Source organism: Prunus mume, linkage group LG8 (assembly GCF_029339155.1).
Source record: "Prunus mume cultivar Tortuosa linkage group LG8, ASM2933915v1, whole genome shotgun sequence".
Lineage (NCBI taxonomy): Eukaryota > Viridiplantae > Streptophyta > Magnoliopsida > Rosales > Rosaceae > Prunus > Prunus mume.
In genome coordinates this window covers 9449601-9461469 of record NC_142705.1, presented here as the reverse complement: position 1 = coordinate 9461469, position 11869 = coordinate 9449601, and the positions used below count along the sequence as shown (strand labels likewise).

The window sequence follows — 11869 nt, the reverse complement described above, 5'->3', positions numbered from 1 at the left end:
CCGAAGTCGGTACGGTCGTAACTGTTGGCGGGTGTCAGACACACGCTCTTGGTGTGCGTGGGATTGTGATCGTAAAAGAAAATTGGGGTGTAGATTATAGCGAAAGGGAAATGTTAGCCGTACTTCAGGACGTCAGACGACAATCATAGACAAAGTACCATTTTTTCCACAATAATAATTATGTTTTAATTACTAAAAATTTCAAGAGTTTTTAATCATCCATTCAAGATAGTAGGATTATAAGTTGCGAGATGAAAGTGCCAACCAATCGATCAATAATAATCATCCATGTGAGTTCTGGTCTACGACAAGAGCATACAAGTGTCGTTCGATTAGCACTCACATCCCGTATTAACTTCACAATACTTATCAAGTATTGAAGAATTTTTGAGCCAAAACGAAAGTTAACTTTTGCATTGAGATTTAACCTCTTTTGATTGTTCGTTTTTAAGGTAAAGCTATACTCTTGAATTTGAAATCTTGAATTGTGCATGCTGTCATGCTAATCATATGTAAGTTGTGGAAGGTGAAGTATAAAATGTTTGTACTATAAGAAACCCTTTCATTCTGTCAAAAAGGAAAAAAGACAAGCAACCCTTTCGTAAGAAAAGCCCGCGAAAATACTATGAATATTTTATTTTTATTTTTGTTTTTGTTGGTGGGTGCAAATGTGGAAATTGACATGGAGCAAAAAGTCACAACTCTAGCCAGCTCAACTCCAATGCGACCTAAAAAAAATCAATTGTGGATCTTTAGATGGAGGGGGTTGGGTGAAAGCGAGAGTTCTTGTCAAGTCTTCTTCGTCTACACAAACCCTCAATTATATGTTATTGATATGTCATTTCATTAAACCCAAATTCTAAATTGTAGAAATATGGAATGAAACCACTATATAAGTCTAATAGTGTGAATCCATAATTATTCATGTACGTATCAGTGAAATCCACGATATAAGATTGATTACGCAAATACATAATTAAAAACAACCATAACTATTCATGCACGTATGGACGGAAAAATACTTCTCTATCTCTGTTTCATTGTCTCATTTTCTCTATCTTTCTCCTCATTTCACTTGTTAGAGTATGAGAGAAATATAGAGACAAAGACAATGAAATAAAGGTAGGGAAGTTTTTTCTCGCGTGAGTGAGGTTTTTTTTTTAAACTCTTAATATATAAAATTAGTTAATTGTAATAGAGAGAGATTTCTTCACGGACTGTCTTTCTTCCTGATCCCCTGCCTTAGCCATTTAATCTGTCTCATTATCATTACATTGCGTACTTAAAAGCATAATATCCTCAAGACGTTTTGCAATTTCCATCAACCAAATTCTTTAATAAATCTTGACTAACTAGCCATGTAAATTCCAATAAAATAAGATTGCTTTTCTTGTTGAACATCATTTACTACAAAAGAGCAGTCTTTCTTTATACATGCACACATCTTCAAATCAAATGTATATATGAAGGAAGCTTCCCACTCTTGTTAAAAGCAGATTAAATGGATGGGGACTTTTGTGATGATGACAATCGCTTCCCTCCACGTTAAACTCACATCATGCATGACGAGGAAGTATATTCATTTTTAAGATTTGCTTAGGTTTGTATTTGAATTGAAATAGAAAAAAATGTATGTGCTTTATGGACGGCAACTTTAGCTTTTAATATAAAAAAGGGGTTTAGAAGGGCCATGGTATTGGAAGGGAGTTAGTTGCCAATAGGATGGCTTTTTGTTGCTCAAGTCACTTTTGCTATTGCAGCTACCCCTCTATATTTGTACATTTCACACGACAACAAAGTGCCATTTTGACTCTTTTTTTGCACCCTCTTTGTTGAATGCTTTGCTTTCACAGAAAATATTCTGCAGCATACCAAAATAAAAATAAAAGAGGATTTCCATCTTACAGTTCAAAGAGTAAGAAAGCCCAATAGGTATAGAGTTTTATCACAAAAGGTCTCGATGATATTAATAGTGGAACCATTCATTATATATTGTATTTTATTTAGTCAAGTTTCCAATGTGAGACTTACATTCTTAATAGAGGTAACATATTTCGCACATTTGCTGACAACATAATGTGATTTGTCGCTTGTAGCAATCATAATAATTTCGTAAATCAAGTTTCTCTTTTTACATGAATTCGTGCATTTTTTTTTAGATTTTGGGTTTGCATCAAAATCTTTAATTTCGTAAGCTGGTTTGGGAATAGATTTGCTAGCTCCTTCAATTCAAAACTTGATTCTTGTAAATCCTTGTGATTTTCTTAGTTTTGGACTGAACTTGTTGCCCTCTACATATATTCTAACATCTTACAAAAGTTTTATGGGTTCCTTTTCTTTTTTATGGGTAATACGAAAAAAGAGGAAGGAAAATATGCTCCTATGTCTCTCTTATCATCGTCATATCTATCACCTTCTAAAAATCAACCACCACTTGAGAGTCTTGATGTGCTCAAAACTTTCCATATATATTGGCTGGTGATTTACATTTGTTTTATGGCTCCTTGATGTTCACATTAGAAGAACTTTCATGTGCTCCTGCAAAAGCTATTGGAAGGAGTTGTCATGGAAAAACGTACAAAGCTATCCTCCACTCAGGTCATGTATTGGCTGTGAAATTGCTAAGGAGGGTATAGCAAAAGGAAGAAAAGAATTTGCAAGAGAAGTAAAGAAACTAGGAAATATCAGACATCCGAATCTAGTTTCTCTGCTCGGTTACTACTGGGACCTAAAAGAGCATGACAGAAACTGATTATATCAACAACTTATACCAATGCACAATCGTTGGCATTTCATCTACACGGTAAGATTCTGTTATCTATCTTTCAGTTTAGGATTTGAAATAAGAATCTCCCGAATATTATTTCCGTCTCTAAAGTAAGACTCTCTAAATTAATTTTAGAATTCATTTAACAGCACTCTTAACGAATATAGAACTAGAAAATATAAAAACTGGGCTGGGGAGCTCGGGGTGGTGACTTACGTATATAGTAACGCTCTCTCTTCTTTTTTCACGAAGATGGATTTCGTGGTTGGGCCCTGGAGAATGCTCCCAGGTTCATTTGGGCTGAAACTCTGGATAAGCCCATAAATATATAGCTGATCTGCAGTCCCCAAAAAAGAAAAAGGTCAAAATTTTTATAGTAATTTTAGCATGCAGATTTTTCAAATTATGATATTTTAAAAATAAAATAAAGAGGAATTAGCTTCCGTTTGGCGGCAGCTTTAATTTGGTAACTAATTGTAGAAATTTTGAAGCTCGGAGAAAGAGTAATAAAAAAAATATTCCCGTTGTTTTGTTACCGCGTCTTTATTAAGCTAACCCGACTCTTATATAAACCTCCTCGCGCAGCACACTGAAGCCTCGAACTTTCTCACTGCTCTCTTACTCGACCGATCCAAAGCTCTCTATCTCTATAGAATCGCACGACATGGCCGAGACTGACGCTTCCGTCGACACAGCCAACGCCACCATCGAAACGGCGGCGCAGCCAAACGACAACTCGTCGTCCGATACGGCCACCAGTGCTCCCCCACCGCCGGCGAAACCGGAGTCAAAGCGCTGGGCCGACGAGGAGGACGACCCTCCCGAGGAGCCCGAGAAGAAAAATGACGCGACGTCTACTTCCGAGCCGGAAGTGAACGTTGCCGAATTAAAGATCACCGAGAACAAGTTCCTCGACGACCCCGAAGACTCTAATATTAGCGCCGTATGATATCTCTCTCTCTGAAATTTTCAATTTTTGGTTTTAATTAGGGTTTTTACTCAAACTGCAGTAGGGCTATGGTTATTGGTTGATTTTGTTAATGGTTTTGGGGATTTAATTCGATTTAGGTTACGACCGGCGACACGCCGTACACGTCGGCGAGTAGCTTCGAGGATCTGAATCTATCGCCGGAGGTGCTGAAGGGCTTGTATGTAGAGATGGGGTTCAAGAAGCCCAGTAAAGTCCAGGCAATCACTTTACCCATGATTTTAACCCCTCCCTACAAAGATCTTATTGCTCAGGCCCACAATGGTTCGGGCAAAACCACTTGTTTCGTGCTTGGGATGCTCAGCCGGGTCGATCCCAATGTTAACGCTCCTCAGGCGCTCTGTATCTGCCCCACCAGAGAGTTGGCCGTTCAGGTAAAGTTTCATTCTTTTCTTAGATTGTTACTCCAATTGTTGTTCTTTTATTAATTTGAATAGAAATTATAGGGTGAATGATATACAATTTACTTAAAAGAAAGAAAGAAAGGCTTTTTTTTTTTTTTTTGGAAATTGAATATAGCTGAGCTTTTTAGACTAGAGGATTGATGGTGGTAAGTGAAAGAAAGAAAGGCTCTTTTTATTTTTATTTTGGAAATTGAATATAGCTGAGCTTTTAAGACTAGAGGATTGATGGTGGTAAGTGAATGTGGCAGAATATGGAGGTCCTTCAGAAGATGGGGAAGTACACGGGGATAAAAGCAGAGTGTGCTGTCCCAGCTGAGAGGACAAGTGCTCCGTCCATTCAATCTCGAGCACCAGTATCAGCACAAATTGTGATCGGAACCCCTGGTACAATTAAGAAATGGATGTCTATCAAGAAGCTGGGCGTAAGCCGTGTGAAGATTCTTGTGTTTGACGAGGCTGATTACATGTTGGCCAAGGTAATCATATCATGCCACTAGATTTGATTAATTTTTTAAAAGTTCATGGTTACCTTGTCTGCTTTATCTTGATTCTGGATTGTACAATATTGTATGTTTTCTAAGCGTGTAATGCCACCTCAATCAGTTAACGAGAACAAAATTAGCCTCATGGACGATATATCTAGGGTCTTTTATTTTATTATGGTAATGTGATATGAGTAGACCTGTGGTTTAAGGGTATAAGTTGGTTAAGCATGTGTGCTTTGAGCATCCCTTGCTGTCTGTTCTCTTCAAGCATTAAGTGGTGTATCAATCTACTGCAAATGATTGGCTAGCAATGATTTATGCTTTTATGTATTAAGTCGCTAAATACATTTGTGCAGGATGGCTTTCAGGATGATTCGTTAAGGATAAAGAAGGATATAGAGAGATTTAGCCCTCACTGCCAGGTTCGTCAAATTTATTTTTTAAGTTTTATTGTGCCTAACGTTTAATGTATATTTTATTGCGTCAAATTCATAGTTTCTGTATATTTTATTTCATGATTTTTTCCCAATATCTTATTATTGAAAACACCTGTGTTTAAGGTTCAACGAAACTAGTATCGGAATTAGTTCCTACTTTTTAAAATCTTATTAATGAGAGCACTTTTGTTTAAGGTTCAGCAAAGCTAGTATGGAATTAGTTCCCACTTTATTCAATCTTATTGATGCAACACCTTTGTTTAAGGGTAAATGAGACTAGTATTTGAATCAGTTTCCACTTTATAAAACTCTCATCAGTGGTTTGATGATAAAATTATTAAAGTTCAGCTAGTTTGCAAAGGTACTTTCATAAGAGAGTTTATCCATATTTTATTTGTTTCAGTACTGTTTGTTCTTGAAGACTCTGTACTACTGTGAATTTTATGGTTGGACATCTTTAGTAATGATAATTAACGTTGCTGGTAGTGGAAATAAAGGAATGGTTATGGTGTGCACATTGACCGCTGTTTCAACGGGGAATGTTTGTGTGATTAAATTATTGTGTTGTCTTCAGAATATCTCCTTAAAATATTAAAAATTGTAGGGAGTAGTGATTGACTAACTACCTTATGTCACATTTGTTGTCAGGTGCTTTTGTTTTCTGCTACATTTAATGAAACAGTCACAAATTTTGTTTCAAGAGTGATCAAAGGCGGTGGTAATAAACTCTTCGTAAAGAAAGAAGAGCTATCTTTGGAGGGTGTAAAGCAGTACAAGGTGTACTGTCCTGATGAATTGACCAAGATTGAAATCATCAAAAGCAAAATATTTGAACTGGGAGAGAACTTGGGGCAGAGGATTATATTCGTAAGGACAAAAAACAGCGCAAGAATGTTGCATCAAACACTCGTTGAAGATGGTTATGCGGTTACTAGTATTCAAGGTGCTCTCACTGTTGAAGATAGAGACAAAATAGTCAAAGAGTTTAAGGATGGATTAACCCAAGTTCTTATCTCAACTGACCTACTCGCTCGAGGCTTTGACCAACAGCAGGTTCACTTTCTCTCCATTCTTTTCTCCTTCTGTCTGATATGCCTTACAAGATTTACACGCTGACATGATACCTTTTTGTAGGTTAATTGTGTAGTCAATTATGATCTCCCAATCAAATACACAAGTGGCCCCAGGACACAGGACCCAGAGCCTGATTATGAGGTGTACTTGCATAGAATTGGAAGGGCAGGGCGTTTTGGTCGCAAGGGTAAGTTTCTCATTCCAAAGTTTGTCTTTTGGTGTTCTGTTTCGTATATATTTTGGCTCTTTTCCGCGTAATGGAGTTGTCAGTTGTTAGACCTATTGTTTAATTAGGAAATATGTGGCACACAGCATCTCCTTTGATCATGTTTCATTGAAGAAGGAAACAAAATAGCTGTTTATGTTTTTGGTATATTATATTACTCTCTCGATCTAACAAAATAGGTAGTGTGCTGATATTACATTGCTATGTAAATTTGGAGTTACTAATGTGAAATGGAAACATTGACTGAGCGATGTGCATGTGTAATCGTGCAGGGGCTGTGTTTAACTTGATTTGTGATGATTGGGATGAATTGATCATGTCAAAGATTGAGCAGTATTTCAACTCACCAGTAACAGAGGTAATAATCTTGCACCTCATCCTGCTTTAACTTTGAATTTGTTCATGGAAAATTGAGTCCTCCGTGTTCTTCTAAAAACAAAAGTTCAGTAACTTTTTATTGTTTGATAGGAAAGGATTGGAAACTTCAAATTTTATACATTAGGGAGTTTGAGTCTTCATAAGTTCCAAAATTTATCAATATCTTATTGAGGAGATAAATAACTGTAAACTATTGTATCTAATTGCTGTCTCCTTGTTGCTGCTGCGTTAACAGGTTCAGAATACTGAAGAAGCTTTTGAAGGTGCTCTTAAATCAGCTGGCTTACTCTAAGGCCTTAATGTCATACGCAGCTTTAGCACAACCAGTTTTGGAAAAGAAAATACTCGGTGACATTGTAGCAGAAGAGCACATCTTGCCAAGAGTTTTTATTTTTATTTGAAGTTATTTGTGGACCTCTACGTATATTGCTTGATGGGTTCGCTGTCTAGTTTCTGTAAATGTTACAATTGCTTAACAAAATAGAGTCCAAGTTTTCTGTTTTTAATTATCCATTCTTCTTGTTACTAGGGGCCATGTTTGTATGAAGTCATTTGTGATAATCATTTAGTGAGTTTGGAGCTTGATCCAATTTGTTTGCTATATTTTTGGTGTACTATTTTGTTGTCAATAAGATAACAAAATTCTTGATTGAAATGAACAAGCCTGCATATCATATGAAAGCTCTTATGTTACAAAACCATCATCAAGATCAGGCATTGGAAACCTCAAAATTGCGGCAATGCTGGTGGTGGCCAGCTCCACTCCGGTCACATGTTTTGCCGAAAACACAATCGCCTTCCCTCCCGCCCCTTTCACCGACTTCACCAACCCTACATACTTATGCCTTGTCCCGATTTCTGCACTCTTAAACAAATCATCCATGATCAACAGCGTTTCGATGGCCATCAACTCATGTGCCATCTCCACGCTCTTCACACCATAACATGCTCGATCCAAATTGCTCAATACCATGTCCGAAAACTCCTTGTAAGCCCTGATCTCCATCGCAGCCTTGGCGTCCTTGATCAAATTCATGACCGCATTGTCATTCAAAACCTCATGCAAGCTGCTACTACAATTATTATTGTCGCCTTTGCTCGTATTAACGACAATCCTTGATTTGTTGTTCTCAACAGTAGGCTTGAACTTCAACCTCTGCTCCTCCCCAATCAAAAAACGACGAAAGTCTTCCTTCATGCTTCCGGGACTCCCAATCTGAATAATTAAACTTTCTATTTTATTCAAATTAAGCTGGTTGTCTTGAATAATTTATAAAGATAATTGAAAAGATGACCTTCATATTTTTAAAAAATTGGTACATAATTTAACAATCTGCATATCCTAAGTGGAATGCACGTCCCAAGTAGTGCCCTTCCACCCAAGTAAAACCCATCATGTGTCCTATATATTTGCTTCCTCCTCAATTTAATTAGAGACAGGGAGAGAATTTGAGAGAGATTAATTAAGAGACATGAGAGCTATGGCGATGCTGATATTTGCAGTATTATTGATTGTAATGGGTTGCACCCAAACGGCTGATGCTTCTAATTATGAGGAACCCAAAATGAAAACCATCCATGTAGGTGGGAAAGTACTATGCCAAGATTGCACCCAAGGTTGGAATGAATGGGTTCATGGTGCCAAACCCATCAAAGGTATGTATCAAAATCCTTCCTCGTAAGTTGTCCTAAGCTGATGCGTGCGTAAGTAATTGTTAATCCGTTGATGTGTTGTGAAGTCACGAGTGATTAATATATGTACGTACTTGTTGTCACTGATTAATGAATTAATTATATGAATGCAGGTGGGAAGGTGTCTGTGACATGCATGGATGAGAGAAGCAGGGTTGTGTACTACGGAAGCGATCTGACGGACGAGAAGGGCCAATTCGACTTGATCATAAACAAGTACATCAACGGCAAAGAACTCATAGCCAAGCTATGCTCGGTGAGGCTGGTGTCTTCCCCAGACGCCGCGTGTAACGTTCTGACCAATTTTGCTGGTGGACGCACTGGGGTGAAGCTCAATAGGCCCAGTTTGATGTACAGAGATTTAGTCAAATACACAATTGATCCATTCTATTATACCACTCCAATGTGCGAGAAACCAGATACTGATGATCACTCTGATAATGGCCATGGAGGCCACTACTAATTAAGTATAATAAATATTTTTTCTTTCAACTTCTTTACTTCTTTGTAACTTTTTTTTTCTTGGAAACTTTTCGTTTAAACTTGTAATTCGGTGAATCAAATGTTTGTGAGACAATATGTTCATCAAGATTATCATATATAATTAGCTTAACACAATTGATGCTAATGTCACGAGAACTAATGCTCGACAATATGTACTTATTACATCAATTATTATAATTAAGTGCTAATTGACATAATAATCGTGTTATACAATAACAAGTGGTTACAAAATGTATTCCCTCTATATGGTATGGACGGTTTGGAAGTCAACCATGGGGGATATGGATGTAATTGGCCTTAATGGTATCTCTACAATGGAAAAAATGTATGCCTTGGCATGGAGTTGAAATTCTTGCTATTTGCTTAGATGAACAAATATGCGTCTGCTTCTACGGGAAGGATAAGTGATGTTCAAGGCATGGTGAGCAGTAGCCAAGAACAGGCATACATACTCGTATTGTGTAGACGTATTGATAGGGAAACACTACATAGGAAGAAAAAAAAAATTATTGCTAGTTATTGAAGTTTTCAATTGATTGTACATATATAGCTAGCAATTACCTAATTGATTGTTTGTATCATAATGGAGTGACTCAAACTTACCTCGAGTGCAAGGATAAACATTCAAATCCACTCGAACTAAAAATCCTCATGAATCAATAACAACTTATGTTCTATGTGAAACAATAATATCACGTTCACATAACATGATACTTGAATGAAACCCCACTATATGAGGCTCGATTTGTTATAAGAGTAAGTGAATACAAAAACCTTTTTCTTTTTTTGGGTGAAACGGGAATAGCACTGCTTTACTACTCATAGCCAATCATAGACTCACACGTGAAAAAATTATTACGTGTGACATGCTATGATTGTCCAAACATAGAAAAATAGTGCTATTCCCATTTCATACAATTGTTTCTCGAGCGGATGGTTGACGCGGTTTGGCTGCAGCACCAAATAATTTCACCAAAACGACAGTGCAGCACTACCACCATCGTCATCTACGATGGAGCTTAGGGTTTAGGATTCTTTAGAACACATTTGTTTAAGCTTCAAACAATTGGTTCCAATTTTATTTGATTATCAGTACCAGTAGTGGATTTTTTTTTTAATAAAATCAGTACGAGCGGCTATACTACGGTTTCTATAGCCGTCGGCTATCGTTTTGAGACTTGGGTAAAAGCATCCAGGCGGGTCTTTTTATTTTTTTATTTATAAATAGTATAGCCGACCGGCTACACTCGGGGTGTTGTTAATGAAAACAGTATAACGAGCGGCTATACTACGGTGTTCATATTTAAAAATAGTATAGCCGAACGGCTATACTAGTTTGACACGCGGCGAAATAAGAGCTGGGAGACAGGCGGGTCTTCTTTTTTAAAAAATCGTCTAGCCGGTCGGCTATACTGCGGTTTTATTAAAAAATAGTATAGCCGACCGGCTATACTATTTTTGACACATGGCAAAATGGGCTGGCCCCAGGCGGGTCCTTTTTTATAATAAATTGTATCGCCGAGCGGCTATATTCCGATTTTTTAATAATAAAAATCGTATAGCCGCACGGCTATACTGTTTTAGCACGTGGCGAAGCGGGAGCAGGCTATTCGGGTATTTTTTAAATATAAATAGGATAGCCGTGCGGCGGGGCTGAGTGTTTTGTTAAACAAGTATAGCCGTCCGGCTATACTAGGATGGTGTAGCCGTTCGGCCGTACCAGGGATGGGTATAGCCGTTCGGCTATACTGGGATAGTTTTTAGTATAGCCGAACGGCTATACTCCCACTTTTCCTTTTTTTTAAAAAAAACAGAAAAGAGTATAGCCGCGCGGCATTACTGGTTCTTTTTTATAATTATTTTGTATAAATAGTATAGCCGCGCGGCTAGACGCCGTACCGTGATCTATTTTTTATTTGTTTTTTCCCGAGCTTACCAAAGTCAAAGAAGTGGAGAGAAGCTGGAATAAGAGTGGTCCGAATTGGTCTGAACTGAAGCCATGGCGGCCCGCCTCGCGCGAAGAACAATAGCGTCTTCGTCGTCGTCGTCGCTGATTCTGAGATCAACGGTGTACGATTCATCTCCAACGGTGATCAGCGTCGTCCATGGTGGGTCCCAACCAAGACGGCAATCATCATCATCGTCATCGTCGTCTAGTAAATCTGACGAGGCGGAGAAGAAGAAGCCAGTGCTAGAGCGTCTATCGTCGGTTATAGACGCCGTCAACGACAGTAAACTCCCTCCTGAGCTTCGTGGTCAGCGCAACAACATCAGGTCCACCAAACCCAATTTTTCTTTTGTCTGCTAATTTTGGGTTTTTCTATTTATGATCATAATTTTTGAATTTTGGGATGGTGGGCACTGGGCAGGTCAGAAACAGATATAATCAATGTGGTTGAGCAAAGAATATGGCATTCAATGGAAGAAGGGCAGTTTGAGAATTTACCAGGAAAAGGGAAGCCCCTCAACGTAACTAGAAACCCTCATGCAGACCCAGCTGAGGACACTCTGTACAGAATTCTATCCAAAAATGGCTGTGCACCGCGGTGGGTCGAGCTCAACAAGGAGATAAGGAGCCAGGTATCTGAGTGGAGGCTGGCTCTGAAGAAGGCTTGGGCAAATAAAAATGATCACTCAAAATGGGTTGAAACTTCGGAGGCTTTGAAGTTGCAGGTCAAGCACATCAACAATAAGGTTTTCCAGTATAATCTCATGGTTCCTTTTGGTCGACAAATGTTAGGGCTCAAGTGGGAGAAGGAGCTGGATCGCTTGGAGTTGGAGGAATAGCATTGTTTTCTTCCACTTGTTTGGTTTGGGTTGAGTTACTGCGATTATATTGTACAAGATTAAAGTTTTTATGTGCGTAGTAGTTGTTTTGATGGTATGGATTCATATTATGTGCACTATTTTGATC

At 38.1% G+C, this 11869-nt stretch overlaps 3 protein-coding genes and 1 pseudogene across 3 annotated transcripts; 3 read left to right on the top strand and 1 right to left on the bottom strand.

Annotated features, from left to right (window-relative positions):
- The first annotated feature begins 3322 nt into the window (after window positions 1-3322).
- LOS4 (P-loop containing nucleoside triphosphate hydrolases superfamily protein) lies at window positions 3323-7360 on the top strand. The gene is made up of 8 exons (XM_008243122.3): window positions 3323-3710; window positions 3836-4129; window positions 4408-4635; window positions 5001-5066; window positions 5730-6134; window positions 6216-6342; window positions 6654-6739; window positions 6995-7360. The coding sequence occupies exons 1-8, from the start codon at window positions 3432-3434 to the stop codon at window positions 7049-7051; spliced, it is 1542 nt and encodes a 513-aa protein (XP_008241344.1). The 5' UTR covers window positions 3323-3431; the 3' UTR covers window positions 7052-7360.
- Window positions 7361-7444: 84 nt separating this feature from the next.
- LOC103339863 (protein PELOTA 1 pseudogene) lies at window positions 7445-7957 on the bottom strand (annotated as a pseudogene).
- A 144-nt stretch (window positions 7958-8101) lies between these two features.
- LOC103339864 (Pollen Ole e 1 allergen and extensin family protein) lies at window positions 8102-8943 on the top strand. Its single transcript, XM_008243219.2, has 2 exons — window positions 8102-8415; window positions 8565-8943. Exons 1-2 carry the CDS (start codon window positions 8232-8234, stop codon window positions 8912-8914), a joined length of 534 nt encoding a protein of 177 aa, XP_008241441.2. The 5' UTR covers window positions 8102-8231; the 3' UTR covers window positions 8915-8943.
- A 1931-nt stretch (window positions 8944-10874) lies between these two features.
- On the top strand, window positions 10875-11858 carry LOC103339776 (Tetratricopeptide repeat (TPR)-like superfamily protein). Its single transcript, XM_008243123.3, has 2 exons — window positions 10875-11229; window positions 11325-11858. The coding sequence occupies exons 1-2, from the start codon at window positions 10955-10957 to the stop codon at window positions 11740-11742; spliced, it is 693 nt and encodes a 230-aa protein (XP_008241345.2). The 5' UTR covers window positions 10875-10954; the 3' UTR covers window positions 11743-11858.
- Window positions 11859-11869: the final 11 nt, after the last annotated feature.